We start from the raw sequence: 16047 nt of genomic DNA on the forward strand, positions 1-16047 counted from the left end.
TACAACTGCTGCTATTAACATGCTCAAATGACAATAATTATAGATTAGAAAAACAGGCTTAATCAGGAAATACAATGGCACACTCACAGTGCTTGCAATTATTATAGAGTACCTACTAAAATCAAATAATAAATTCAAGACTTTTATATTTTATTTTTGAAAATTAGTATATTGTATAAGGCAATTTTAGAAGTTTAAAGGCTTAGGTTTCTAGTAGGACAAACCAGATGTTTCCTGTCTGGAGGGTTCCCAAGAAACTAGGCTTTAAAAATGTCATTACACCAGGGTTGAAATTTGTCAGGCCTGACAGTAGACTGTTTATAATTTTGAAGAAAACACAATGTTTCTTCAAGAATAAGAAAGTCATTTTTAAAAATAAGTCACGTTATTTTAAAGGATTTGTTGCATTCAGATATCACACTGATGCCAGGTTACTCAGAGGCTTAAAACATAATTACAAAGACACTCATGAGAGAAATAGCTGGATTGCTGAATCTCACTTAAAACGTTCTCAGTTTCAGTAAAATGGCAAATGCAGTGCTGCATTTTAAAAAGGAAGCCTGGTGACCACAGTGAAGAAGCTGATGGGATGCCATCTAAAGAAGAGAATTGGCTGAAATTGAATGAAAATTACATAGTGATAAAGAGTCACTGTGCATTTTGTAAGAGGAAGCCACAAATACACTGAAGTCCTTTAAGAAATTAAAAAGCAAGTAGATGACGGACACCTTGTCGAATTTCAAAAAAGTATTAAACAAGTTCCAAATTTTATGTAGACAAGTGTGATGGAATGTATATAGGAGAATAATAATTCTGGTCTTCCTAAACAGCATTCTGAGTTGATCTTTCCATCTCACTGTTACCAGCAACTAGTTCTATAGAACCAGCAGTTCTTTGCCTGCAGTAGTCAGAGACTGCAGCTTTCCCTCCCTCCGAGAATGTTTACAACAGGAAATAGAAATAATACAGATCATTTCCATCCCCCTGTTTAATTCTGTGCTGCATCTGTGCTTAGAAAACTGTGCCTTTCTGATTTTCTTTATCTTAAGAGTAATATTGAAAGAATAGGAGAGGTACCCAGAGGTGTTGCACAGACAATTAAATAGAGGCTCAAGCTTTGTTACGAAGAATAACTAAATGGACTGATTTCTCTGCCTGTGATACTCATTAGAAGAATGGGAACAAAGTAAAGATGATAGGAATTGTATAAAGTCATGAGCACGTTGAGAAGATGTGTGGTAATCCACAAGTTATTATCTCTTCCAGCCCAGCACTAGAGGATGTCACTTGAAACCAGCAGATCCAAATACCTGTGTGATTAGCCCACAGCTAAATATACCTTTGATATGAGAGAGTATGGCTATCTTTGTGTTATTTTCTTATCATGGTCTCTCATAGCAAAAATATCTGTCTAGGGACTTATAAAATTTCAGTTCAATGTAGTCAGTATTTTGGTGTTTCTATCAGGTTTTTGCTTCTTTTTATGGAGAAAGCTAATCTGTTTTTCAGAGTTCATTTTAATTTGGAAACTTACTTCCACTTCTAGCACTTGTTGAAGATTTTTCATTCTCTAAATAGAAGGATTTTCCTTTTACTGACTTTTGTATTGAGCAATAGCAGGAGACTGCGGATCTCTTTAAACTGCAACTAATACAAATAACTAAAAACCTCACAGCATTCACTGTGTGAGAGGGTAGTTTATCAATTTACTGCTTTCATTTGCTTCTTTTTACTCTTTTTTTTTTAACTTTTCTCACTATATCTGAAAAGAATCTTTTAAGTTCTTTATGTAGATATTTTGATAGACATAAAATTAGATATAATAGAAGAGCATCAAGATCAAATCTGAGTAAGTTTTTCTAGTCCCTCAACCTTGTAAAATGCTCCAAATATCTGAGGACACCACACTTGTTTGTCACTTGAGTAAATTCATGACATTTCATGTGGAATTGTGGATGCATTAATTACCATTGATTTGTTAGAAAAAATGAAGCAAAGTGATCCCAAGTGCTTGATTCAGAATACTTCCTTAGAGACCTTCTGCTTGTATTTATTTCAAAAGGGAAAATTTCATAGGAAACAAGCATATCCTAATTTGCCCTTCAAATGGATTTGAAAAGCTATTGTACATTTACTTTTCATCACATCTTTAATAACAACAGATTCCATCCAGAAAACCCAGCTAAAAAAAATCTTCTCATCATTAGGCTACCTGCTTGATAGAACCAAATGGATTAACTTGTAGACAGTTGGGGAATTTTTTGAAATAATTAAGTTTGTCTTTCATCTTTCACTGAATGGTTGAATTTTGAGATGTATTGAATATGGAGATGTATTGAATATTGAGATGCATATACTGCAGACCCTGTGGAATGAAAAAAACCCCATATTATTACAAGAGACAGAATGATAAAACTTAAAAGAATGAAAAATTACTGTCTCTTTATTGTGAATCAGTTTTTACTGTCTTTTTGGGAAAAATCAAAGGCTACCCAATTCTGTAACTCAAACAACTTAAATGTAAAATAAGGACAATCTTTCCAGAATCTGAAGAAGTGCTGGGTAATGCTAAAAGTGATGAATTCTTAAAAAAAAAAAAAAAAAGATAAATAAAGAAAGCCCCCTCTCATATGATATCCGCATCTTCACAGTTTTCAGCTGATAGATTCCCTTGGGGATTTGTAGGCACAGAAAAGAAGTTTTCAAAGAAAATGAAATAATTCTGGTTTCAAGATAGTCCCTACACAAATTATGAGATTACTTGCTCATCTAGTAACTCTGACCTTGGAAGCTCAGGCCTCAGTTCTAGGTCACATTGTACTGTGGTGCTGTTAATTCCAAAATCAAACTTTCTTTGCATTTCTGATATGGAGAGAATTTTGAAATGTTTTTTGGCTTTATGGTGACTCAGGCTGAATATAAATTAAACTGAAAAAGGCTCTCCTGTAAATCAGAATAACTTTTCTTTGGCCAATTATTTTAGCATTATTGTTCCCAAATGGAGAACCTTCATAATAATTTTCCAATCTAAATGTCTTAAATGTGACCAAAGAATAATTCGTTTTCTTAGAACTATCATAGCAGCATTTTTGGGATTTTTTCCTACCTGGCATAGTTGTAGATCCATTTCACATTATGTTTTACAAAGAGAAAAATCTTTTAAAGGTACATAGTAGCAAATCGTCTCTGTGTTTCAGAGCTGTTCAAATGTGCAGAGTGCTATTCCTACCCTGTTTGCCTAGCTGGATGGTCCTCTGGTCGTGTTGTCAGGAAAAACACTTGGTTGGCCACCTGGATCTGAGGGCAAGTGTCAAGCATGTGGGAGCCTAGGTGGTCCAGTCCATGGGGGCTGCTGAGGAGAAAGGGCTTGAGGCAGAATGGGCAGATCCTGCAGGGCAGCATCTGGTTGCATAGCTGGTATCAACCACATGGATTTAACTTTCTTATCATGGAACCTGCTGTGAGGACCAAGAATGTCTAGGAAGAGATGAGATCCATGCCATAAGGTGGAGAAAAATAATGATTTCCGCAGACTGGCCAGCCTGGTGGGGCAGCTTTAATCCAGGATGATGTGGACAGGAAAGACATAATAACAAAACCTATTAGTAGGAAACCTCCCTAAGCATGTGCATGCACATAAATACAGAATTTCCTCCAGAATACCATGGTGGGGGAAACTCCATAAACTTTCTGAGAATTCAGAGCACAACTGGGTGCCCTCTGAGCCAGCAGATTGCCCTCCCCAGCTGCCTTAGGAAAAGCTTTAGCAGCATCTAGAGGCAGGTGGTGCTCTCCCGCTGCTCAGACACGCTGTGGCAAATCTGGAGTGCTGTGTCCAGTTCTGAGCTACCCTACACAAGACAGACGTGCATACTGGACTGGAACAACTCTCATACAAGGAGGATCTGAGAAGACTCAGGTCTGATAAATATCTGATGGAGAGGGGAAGTAAAGAAGGTAGTGGAAGATTCTTCCCAGTGACAGGACAAGAGGGTTTGGAGTCTCAGTCCTTGCAGCTACTGAAAACCCAACAATATATAGGCCTGAGCAGAGACACTGAACTCAATTATTTCCAGACAATTCATGCAATATCAGCAGCTCTGGGAACCTGTGACTAACTCTAGGTGAAAATAACTTCAAAATAGATTTTTTTTTCTTATTTTAATTGATAAATGTGCTACTTCAAATTTATTGCAAATATTTTTCAATGATGGCTTTTAAATCTTGGACTAATTTTATAAATTTTGAATATGTTTTAGACAGCAATTGACCCAAATGTTTGTTCTTAAACTTATATTAAATAAGAAACAATGGGCTCTTAACAGTATGCTCTGGAAGAGCAGGCTGTAATACCAGCCATTGACTGTAGTCTATGAAGTTCCCCAGGGTGTGTTAATTGAAAGCCAGTATTCAGGGAGAAATGGCATGAGCAAAAGATGTTAAGGCTCTGAAGGCTTATGAACAAGTCAATTAAAAAAGCCCCTTATCCACAAACCAAAAACCACATGGAAAACAACAAAACAGAACTGTAGAACAAGCCCTGCAGATAATTAATTTGTCCCTTTCTGTAGCTTACACCTTCATGACCACCAACCACTTATTGGTTGATTTGTGTGAAGGTGCAAGCTAGATTGCTGCGATCTAAACAACATTTTTTTCCAAAGCAAAATGATATCTAACCTCCTGGATAATGACAGAACAATAAGCATTTCTCTTTATCAGCAGGATTCCTATCTGACACTGTGATTTACTTTACACTTGGTAGTTTCTGCTTTTTTCTTTGACTCCTGTTCTTTTCAGATTGCTGTTTTGTTCTAGAGCTTTGGGGTTAATTTTTCTCAGATTTTAATTTTTTTCCTGCTTACCTTTCCCCTAACCTTTTCAACAATCCCTTAGTATTACTGATTCAATTCAGGATGGTCTGAAGTAAAATTTCTCTGCTGATAACAATTTTCTCATCTTTTAATGACTGATAAAGCACACCATTGAGAAAATGTGGAATCCTCTGTTAGTTAAGTATCCCTATAATACCTGTCTGGCAGGATTTAAGGCATCCAAGTAGATGTTCTTGATTTGATCTTAAATCCTTGCAGATGGAGCTTTCCTGATGTCCCACTTCCTTAAGCTGTTTTAGTGCATTGCTTCACATAGAAGTAGAAAGCTTCTAGCGGTGTCTATTAATGGAACTAGTTTATATAGAATACATTAATGTATATAAAGATCATCTCTTGTTTGGAAGTCTGTGCAGACTTACTGTTCTCCTCTTGTGTCAGAGAACAGGCATTTGAGTTAAGGCTGTGAATGCCCTCCTTTCTAACTGGGGATGTGAACGTTATCCTTGCAGCTTTTCTCTCCCCTATTCCTAACCTACCTTTTGGCTTAGGAACAAATCCAAGTCTTGTTTAGAGGCTTCATCACCAAGTTACTAAGTCCACTTTTGGAGCTGATATTCCCTATCCTAGCCTTGTGCATCCCATCTGTTCCTAGCAGTCCCTTTCATCAAATGAAGTACCATGGGAAAAGAAGACAGAAAGATAACAAACACAGTCAGACTTTGTTTTGGTGGTGCATTTGTCTTTAACATTTCCCTTTGAATGAAAAGTTTGATGAGAACATCCATTAAGTGCTCGAGTCCCTGTTCCCTTCACCCAATGACCCTTCAGTATTAATTTTTACTTGATCCTGTGCTTCTGTTAAAGGCGTTCCTGCTGTCTAGGTTTTTACCAAGACTTAAATAAAATCTAGATTCTTATTTCTACATACAGTGGAATAGCCCTGGTTACTGATACTACTATCAGTGGCAGCGTAGGCATTAGAAGGAGGGAAGCCGTTATCCTTCTTTTATAGTGCACTCATTATCTGGAATACCATAACCAGTTATTGCAGGAAATACATTAATAAACTTCAGTAAACATAGTGGAGAGCCACCAAGGCCAGAAGTGGCTGGAAGAAGTGGATTTGTTCTGCCTGGAGGAGAAAGGGCTTTTAAGTCTGCATGACCTACACTCTACAAGGAGGTTATCAAGGCTCTTTATTAAAATGCCTGATGAGAGATTGAGAAATGGGAGTAATAAACTGAAGCAGAGGAGGTTTTGGCTGGATATAGGGGAGGAAAAAAAGCATGATGATGAAAATAATTAAGCTGAGAGAGGTTGTGCAGTCTCCATCCTTGGAGATTTTCAAGACCAGCATTGCATAAAGCCTTGAGTAAGCTGACCCTACTTTGAGTGGGAGGCTGGACTAAAGTCATTCTGAATTGCCCTCTGGCCTGATGGTGCTGTGATTTTATAGATCTGCTAAAGTTAATACAGAAAGTACTTTTATACAGTCACTTAAGACCTTTAATTAAAATGATTTAACTTTCCTAAACATTTCCCAATAGCCAAATTTAAAGGATTTTTCTGAGAATACACTGTGATGCTGTGCAGTAAACAAGCTTTTGTTGTCTTCTCTTCAGTAAGATAAGAGTACACAAAGACAACAGCAAGATGGTAGGATAAAGATAATTGTTAAATCTATTGCTAATTTCTCCTTCAGGAAAGATTATTACCAGATAGGCCTCCCTATCAACTGAACACATAACTGTGAAGAAGTGGTGGTATTATCACCTTATGTTAGAAAGTTAGGAGGCAGTTCAGGAGAACTGGAGATTCCAGTTTCAGATAGTTTCTTGTTGGTTGACAAAGAATATAATTGTGGTAGCCTAAATAATAATAAAAATAATAGAACACTGTATAGCAAAGATACTTAGCTCCTGCAGTTCCCATTGATGTCAGTACAGCTGGATCTGTTTCCTACCTCTGAAAATAAAGAAGACATTTCTAAGTCATTCCGTGCACACATGAGTACCTAAAGCTGGGTATATAACCTCACCTAAAGTACATTACCCACAGAAATACCCTTTTTTTTTTTTCCCTTGTGGGGTAGCCTGGTCTTTCATACACACAGCAGATAGCAAAGCAAAAGAGATCAGAAACTATTTAGAATTTCTTAAATTTACATAATTTTTATGAATCCTCTATCATATGAGTTCAGTTGATGGGAAAGAGGCACATATGTTGGGTTAAGCACATGGAATACGTTTTGCTGGATTAGGGGTTTTTGTCCAGAGGTTGTGCTTGTCAGCAAGAGAATCATGATTAGAATATTGATTTTGTAAACTACAGTCTTTTGAACTATTTTTCTAGGATGTTGGGAGTAATTCTTACTTGCTATCAAAATGTCTGTCTCAGGAGGCACCATAAGGCATGTTGAATAGTCTGATTTACAAATAACTTCCTGTTACTTTTTTTTTCCTCTGATGGTAGACATGCAAATTTTGCAATTTGTTCAGACTGTTTAATATTTTGAAATGCTTTGAATGCTGGCTGCAGTAGTTTTGTGGATTCTAGGAATGAAACAAATATCTCAGTCAGACATGAAGATTTTTTTTTTAAATATGGGTCATTTTTTTCATCCACAGAAGCTTTTCCTTTCTACAAAATCCTGAAATACTAAATTCTTAAACAAACTTTTTTTGGGTCATTATTTAAGTTTATGCAAAGCTATTAAAGGATTCTAGTCCTCTGTGCTAAACTCTATAGAGAGGAAATGAGTCTTTCTATAGTTGTGGGCAAATATGTTGTATCAGAAGTACTGAAACTTGTCCTGATGCCTTGGAGAGTGCGAAGAGGTTTCTCAGTCTGCAATCAGAAGGGAAGATGTGTGCTTTGTCTCAGGGTCTGGTGTGGGTTCAGACATCAGCTACAGGCTCTCAACAGCACATCTGCGTTAAGACTTGAGGCAGGTGTCTCTGTGCTGGTAGGTTTCTTGTGACAAAGAAATTAGGACATGCTCAAAATTTCTTTTGCATTTTCCTGTAGCAATGATCTTCCTAATTTTGTTGATGAAAGCCATATCTAAAAAGTATTATGTTTCTAAACAGCAGATCGGATCATTCATTAAGTCTTATATATTAAAATTTCACTCAGGAAGGCCTAATAGAAGAAAAAGTAGGTAGTTCTTGTAAAAGGTAGCAATGGAAATGACCAAAAGATCTGCAGATTAAATTTTCACAAAAAATGATTACAATCTGCATTAATTCTTCAGCTGCAGGTTGAGTGGGCAAGATGACAATTAGTGAGTGGGAATGTCTTGTACTGTGAGCAGAAGGAGATGGTTAATTGCCATTACTAATGAACACTTTGAGATGTTCCAAACTTCAGCTTTGTTTAATGCTGCAATGTAGAAAGTTACTCGATATGTGGAGTGAATTGATAGTTTTAATCAGTCATAGAGACATGATTTTGGCCTCCTAGGTCCTTCTTGAGCTCATGAATGAGCTCGTTCTTTATGGAGGGATTATGTTGACATTGAACATCAAGAGAAGTGTGTTGGAACATTAAAGGTTGCTCGGGCAGCTAGAAACAAGTGCAAATGTTTAGGGAGGGAGAAATATAAAGATCTGGGACCATTTCAGTTAAAGAGAAAAAAAAGAAAAGAAAGAGGAAGCAAAGTAACAAAAGCAGAACACATACACACAAATCAAAATGTAGTTTTGAACAAACCTTTTCCTCAATATAAGAATTTGGTTGAGTCAATTTAAAAATGTTCCACCACAGTAATGTGATGAGTTCCTGAAACTGATTTATTTTGGAAATATGGTACTTTATTTATTTTATTTGGAACACTGAGAACAGTGCTTTTGTAATCACACATATATCAAATGTGCACACAGTAGGAGGTCACACACTTGCTCATGAGCTGATGAAAACAAATTGGAGAGTATTGGTCCAAGGGGATGAAAAACTCGTGGTACCACCAGTTTCAAACTGAATGTCTCCCCATTGATGGTATTCACACAGGAATCAAGGGAAATGTGTAGAGGGCATGGTGGAAATCTTTGACATGCTGCTGGCTACTGCTGCTCGGTTTCGCATGATGAACATTCAAGGGGAGGAATTCGTGTGCCTTAAGTCCATCATCCTGCTCAATTCTGGTAAGTCGTGTGCTTTGTTGTCAATTGTATTGGTTTCTGCATGTGGTTGGACACTGCTTGCTGTCCTTAATGGCGTTTTCATTTTGAGACAGCAACAATGGAAATGGGTTTTCAACACAGTTGCAGGCAGGACCACCAGGCAGGGGTGGGAGCAGTCAAACTGGCCCAGTGATGTAGATGGAACTCAGGAAATGGATGCAGTGAGTAGATGACACGCTGTGCGCTGCTGATGTGGAGAGTGGCCAGAGAGGTGCTTTGAACCAGATGTTGGCAGGTCTTAAAACTCTGCTTACAAGGCACTGAAGTAGCTGGAACAGCACATAGGGCACCCAAAGGTAGTGCTTAACTGCAGTGCTTAGGTGATGGCAAAATACAAGGAAATAAGGGCAAAAATGTGATTGAGTTTATCGCAGTTTAGTTAATATTAAATTATAGGCTTCTAAAACTGATGTGATCACTTTCCACTTACTTCATAGTTTTGGCTGTAAATCATTTCCTGAAGTGCGGTTCAAAAATAGATGACTAGATAAAAAGTGTAAGCACAGATACATGTATAAATATGTAAGGTTAGATGATTTGAATTTTACATTAGATGATTGAAACAAGTAAATTTAACCTGAAGCCTATGACAGAAAACTTCTGTTGCATACTAGAGGACTCTTTTCTGTTTGAAATGAGAAAAAAGCCTTCAGACAATTTGTTTATGCAGAAATGAGACCCGTGGTATTCTCATGGAAATGATAGACATCTAAAATAATAATGTAGGCACCGAAGTAAAAAATTTTAGACACAATTCTCTGCTAAGCTGTTACCTGGTAACTAAAGATGCCAGAGTTTCCCAGTGCTGAGGATTTACCCACTTGTAAAGTTTTTGCTGTTGCATTTGAACTTGTGGATGGTACCACCCTCTACAGAAAACAGATGTGGAGAGCTCTGTTTCTGTTTTATCCAATTGTCTAAGAGATCACTTGCCCAAATTCCAGGAAAAAGAAATTTAGGATATTGACATAAAACGCTAACTGTAAACACAGCAAATGTTGCTTTATTGATCAGGCACTTTTCTTTATGGAAGCTTGGATGTTGTCTCCTCAAAGTTCCAGCAAAATTATGTATTTATACAATCTAATGTAAAATGCTTTATGTATGTTTATGAGATATGAATGTGGTTCAGGTTTTGTTGTGGTTGTAATCAACTGCCAAAAAGTAACATTTGAGGAAAGCAAGAGGCATATTAGGAATGAAGGGCTATTGTTCTTACCTTAATTGCCAGGATGTGACAATTTTAATTACTGTTTGACATTTTATTTTCCTTTTATTGCCCTGATAATTATAAAAGAATATTTCCTAGAGTTAAATGTTCTTCCTGGAAAGTAATGCTCTTCCAGAATTTTAGCTAATATATTCAAAGGTAATTACCTTCTTAAATAAATTTAGAATATGTAATTGATTTATAAAAATTTTGAATTTCAATTAGAAAAAATAGAACTGGAAGTTTGATTAAAATAAATTACATGTTCATGTCTTGAACATGAAGAATTTAAGTACTGCTCTAGAGAAATTTTGTGCCTATGTGGTATTTAGTATTGATTCATAAACCAAAATATTTTATTCAGACAAAACCTTGCCAGGCATCACCAGCTATCCTTCATAAGCACATCTCACTGTGTTAATGGGTTTTTTTCATTACAAGATTCCCCTAAGGAAAAACTGTAAAAAAAAAAATAAATTAAAAAATTTAAAGAAAAATATATATAGCAAATGAAATCAGTGATAAGCAGAGGCAGATTTCCTTCTGCACATGAGAGAGATGGGACCACTGTAAACTCAATATATATATGGCCACAGAATGTATGTCTGTATTGAATGTCATTATCATTATGCATAAAGATACATTTCAGTATTTGTATTCCTACAACTAATTTTATAACTAGACAGTGAGAATGTGGATACAAGTTTCTGACTATCAGACTCTCAAGATGATCAAATTAAGAGGCATTAGACTGCAATACAGGAATAAGTAGCATAATTTGGGGTATGTGTAAGAGTTGTGTGAGTGTTTGCGTAGATCCTCTAAAATGTCTTTTGGAGATGCTTTACTTCACAGAAGATAGCCAACCTTTCATAAAGTGTTGGATAGATATGAAACACTATGTGTTCTGAAGCACGTGGCTGAGTGAGCTGCATTGGTTCATCCAGGGAAAGAGAAGGTAAAGGAGAGTTTTACTGCAGCTCTCAGACAGCTGATGAACAGCTGGTTATAGAGATGATGAACAGGTTATGGAGAAGCCAGGGCCAGACCCTTCTCAGAGGTGCCAAAGGAAAGGGCAATCTGCAGTGGAGACAAACCACAGCAGGGGAGATCCTGACCAGATAAAAAGAACAAAACTCTACCCAGTGAGAGGTTTAGCACTGGAGCAGGTTAGCCAGAAAGATGGTAGGATCTCAATCCTTTCAAGTACTCAGAACTCAGCTCGACAAAGCTCTGGGCAGCTTGTTCTGACTCTGAAGCTACCACTATTTGAGGAAGAGGATGAACTAGATGACCTCCAAACCTACCCTGACCTGATTTCTTTCTGTGAGTGCATATGTAAATATTCACAAATCTGCCACTAAAGAAACAGCAGATAAACACAGTGAATTTTTGGCTTATTATGCTGTCTGCATTACATATGCATGTGATTAAACCAGCAGATCTCAAAATTATTTAAACAAGTGGATGAATTAAACAAATAGGACTGATTATGCTACATCTCGTGTTTAAAAGCAGCCTGCATTTGCATTCTAAATCTTTGCGTGAATTTAATTCAGTGAGTGTACACAAACATTTCTTTATTAAATCCTTGGACATCTGAAAGTCTCTTCACATGAAGTAGTGTTGTTTATGGCCTTTGTTGGACATTTCTGGTTTTGCAACATCTTGCAAGGCTGTTTAATATCTTTGCACTTCTTTTCCATGCGGTTTTGGACAAAACACAATTTTATTTTTTTTTTTTTAGATTTGCTCAGTGCATGTAGAAAGGATGGAAGGTTTTGTTTATAAACCAATGTATATGCTTATGCTACTTCCACAGTTTTCCTGAGATATTAAGGTGACAACGTGTCTGTAACCACAAGGACATAATTGTGTCCATCTAAATAACAAACCTAAAGGTCGGCCTCTAAAGCTGCAGCAATAAACCTTTTGACTAAAAAGCAAAGTACTGTTTTTGAAAGCCACATTCAGCTGTTACTTAACATTGGAAAATAGGTACTAGAATAATGAAAGAGCAACATAATGCCAGATGTTTTACTTTTGAGTGTATCAGAGAAGAGGAGTGCGGCTATGTGGCAAAGCAACAGGGTTTCATTTTGGACGTGAAGATGTAGACATGAACATCTGCCTCAGCAGCTAATTAGGATTTACCTAATTAGTTAGTTTGTTAGTCCACAGAGAAGGAAAGATTTGGCTGATTTGATGGATACAGGAGACCTCCTGATACATTGTTCCACGTGACTGCTTGTTATTCTTTTCTCCTGATGTTTTTCAGTTCCTGATAAATTGTGCTTATTTGTTTCTTTATTTCGGGGGCTGGATGATTCCAGGAGTGCATGGTACAGAGATGAATTTCCTCATACTTTAGCCTGTCTTGCTAAAGCTTCAGAGCAATTGGGTGTAATGGAAGAAGAGCCTTGGGTGTTCTGTGAGCCTGAACTCTAAATGTAAAAAAATACTTTAAACTGGGGTTTATTGTGATTTTGAGGACAATTGTCTTCTACAGTAACATGCAACAAATATATAATTATATGTGGTGAGAGATATAAAGTTCTATCAATGTATGCCAAGGGCTGGCATGGCAGCACTGCAGCCCCCAAGGGATCCTGTTCTGGTATGTGTTATGGGCATGGACCAACAGACCTTGCTGGCTTGTGGGGTGGTGCTTTCTCTGTTCTTGCACCTATTAGGTTTTACAACACTGACCTAGAGAAAGAGCTGGAAACCAACCTGGTAGCTATTGAATTTAGGCTTGGAAAGGCCTTGGAAACTGTTAAAATTCACTTTGCTAAGGCAATTTTCTGCACCCTCATTTGAAAGCTCTGCTTGGATGTGTATGAGTGTGTGATAGCCAGCATTTTTTTTGGGCAATCACTGGTCAATGCCCTGGAGCACGAGCAATCACTGCGAGGGTGTAGAAAGAAAAACTAAACATAATTTTCCTTGGCAGTTATTGACTGGCAGTTGCCTGAATTCTCTGCAGTTATTGGGGAGTGCTTTTTTGATTTACAGTTTTTAATAGACTAGACCTAGGTGAGAAAAAATTCCTTTTAAAAGATTCTATTCTTTTACTAGCTTCAGTAATATGAAGTTATGGGGTATTGCTGCAAGAGCACAATAGGTTCCCGTGGCTGAAGTAAACTTCTCTGGAGGCACTGTGCATTTATGAGATTATTATTTCCTTCTAGTGGATTGTGCTCTGCCAGTGATATTTAAGAATCTTGCCCCTACAGGTACATGTTAAGCTATCAAGCCTTGTATTGTCAATAGGAATATTTGAGGGTGGTTCAGAGTCAGCTGAGAAAGGTCCAGCTGAGAAAAGCCCCAGTTCCTGTTTGTGAATTTCAGTAAAAATAATAATAGTTATGGAAAGCTTTGTGAGAAAAGAGGCCACTGTACTATCTATCTATATCAAATTTGAAGCAATACCCATTACCAAAATTAAGAACTCTGACTGATAATTTCAGAAGTTGTACTATGTTTGTGGTCTTTTAAAACAGTTTCTTGCTTACTCTTTCCCAGAGACACATTCACAAACACATTTACATTTCTTTTTAGCACAGAAGAAAAAAAAGTCATAAAAAACCATTTGTAGGTTGCAGTAGTTCTAGGTGTCACGTCCTTAAAGTACCCAGAAGGTGTGAGGAGATGAGGTCAAGATGTTAGAAATTCTCAATTACCTGACTGCTCAGATGCATAGCAAAGTATCTTCACATCCAGTGGTAGCAAGGCTGAAAACAACACAAACAAGCTATACCATGTATATATCTGACAAGCTATAGCATATATGTCTGTCTGTATGTGCATGCTAGTGTCTGTATGTCTTTTATTCTTAATAGCACTAACTGAATTCCATATTCTGCTATATATGATGCTTTAAAGAAAAGTAAAACAAAAAATTATTCCAGAAACCATTTTTTTTCCTCAAGGACAAAATCCAGGTCTCTTCTTGGCTCTGTAAGCTGACGCAGAAGGGCCAAAGCACAGGATTTGTCAAGACTGTTGCCAGAAGGTGTGAGGAGATGAGGTAGGCCAAGATGTTAGAAATTCTCAATTAACTGACTGCTCAGATGCATAGCAAACTATCTTCACATCCAGTGGTAGCAAGGCTGAAAACAACACAAACAAGCTATACCATGTATATATCTGACAAGCTATAGCATATATGTCTGTCTGTATGTGCATGCTAGTGTCTGTATGTCTTTTATTCTTAATAGCACTAACTGAATTCCATATTCTGCTATATATGATGCTTTAAAGAAAAGCAAAACAAAAAATTATTCCAGAAACCATTTTTTTTCCTCAAGGACAAAATCCAGGTCTCTTCTTGGCTCTGTAAGCTGACGCAGAAGGGCCAAAGCACAGGATTTGTCAAGACTGTTATAGACACAGGACAATGAACACCTATGGTGCAGCCAGTTTGACTGTATTCCTGTATGTACATCTTAAACCTCTGGTGCCTCAGAACTGGATTATGGCAATATGACCTGTTTAGAGTTATTGGTTCAGTCCAAAAGATTTAAAAACTGATGCTGAATGCAACAGCTCTCTTTTGGCAGCACAGTGTTGTTGTGGCCTGATTCACATTGGCTGTGTGTTGTTGTCCAGAAAAAAGATCAAGATAAAACAGCCCAAAATAGTTTAGACTTTCCCATTTTGAAAGCTGATGTGCTTCATGCTCCCAAGATTTGCTAGCAGCAAAAGCTCTCATGCCTGGATTAGAGGCTCTTGTAGGTGATGTAGAGGGGCTGTTGGAGAGGGAGTTTTAAGGTGTTTTGTCTTCTGGAAAATTTTTTATCTGGTCCAAACCTTCAGGCTGCTCACTTTCAGCAGTAAGCTATTCAAGACAGCTAAATTTGCACAAGCTGATTTGGACACAGTTTTTAAAGGAGAGTCAGCTTTGCAGGTGAAGGAGCACACCTTTCAAGGCTTTTGCTTGATTGGGAGGATTTCATTGAGGCAAACATCCATAAACAAACCCTGGTTTTGTTTACATGTTTTGTGGTAACATTATTCAGTTCTAGATTGACTAGAAAAATCACTAAAAATCAAATATTGAACAGCAGGGGAAATGGCAAAAGCTGCTGAAAGCTTGGGTTGGTTGGTAAGTATTGTAGAGCTCTCAAGGGGAACAGCATCTCCTCAAGGTTTCAGAGCCAAGTGACCAGGAGAAGAGCACAGCCCCCAGGTAGGGCTAGCTGCAGGTGTTATCCAGCACCTGGTACAGACCTTGGTGGGACCCAAGTAGGAAAGTGGCATTGTCTTCCTCCTCCTGCTTTTCCCACAGTGCCCAAATCCATGCTCCAGGGTCATTCAGAGCAGCAACATGGCTACCAAGCAAGAGAGCTGGCACACAGTCAGATCCTGTGGCTTAACGCAGCTTAAGAGGCAGCACAGGGCATACCTCGGGTAACTGTGAGTCCACCAAAGTAATTTTTGTCTGTGGTTTGTTTCTTTTCTTTCTCCCTCCTACTCTAGGTGTGTACACTTTTCTTTCCAGCACCTTGAAATCTCTGGAAGAGAAAGATTATATTCACCGTGTCCTGGACAAAATCACAGATACTCTGATACACTTAATGGCTAAGTCAGGTCTTTCTCTGCAGCAGCAACACAGACGACTGGCTCAGCTCCTCCTCATCCTCTCTCACATCAGACACATGAGGTGAGGGCAAGCACACAGTCAGCACCTCTGTACTGGGCACAGGCAAGAGAGGTGTCACAAATGCACATGCACATTTTTCCTTTACGGGTGGGAGTGCAAACTGTGTGAAGGGCTGTTATAAAAAAAAACCAAAAAACAAAAAAAAAACCCAAACAA

The 16047-nt window shown here is 37.8% G+C and overlaps 1 protein-coding gene across 1 annotated transcript in view; it reads left to right on the forward strand.

Moving 5' to 3' along the window:
- The window catches only part of ESR1 (estrogen receptor 1), a 161813-nt gene that overhangs the window by 138958 nt on the left and 6808 nt on the right, over nt 1–16047 (forward strand). The window contains 2 exon segments of the mRNA XM_041469853.1: nt 8844–8977; nt 15708–15891. Coding sequence (XP_041325787.1) covers nt 8844–8977; nt 15708–15891 — 318 coding nt within the window.

The sequence above is a fragment of the Pyrgilauda ruficollis genome, unplaced genomic scaffold, assembly GCF_017590135.1.
Source record: "Pyrgilauda ruficollis isolate IOZ18807 unplaced genomic scaffold, ASM1759013v1 scaffold24, whole genome shotgun sequence".
In the NCBI taxonomy this organism is placed as follows: Eukaryota; Metazoa; Chordata; class Aves; order Passeriformes; family Passeridae; genus Pyrgilauda; species Pyrgilauda ruficollis.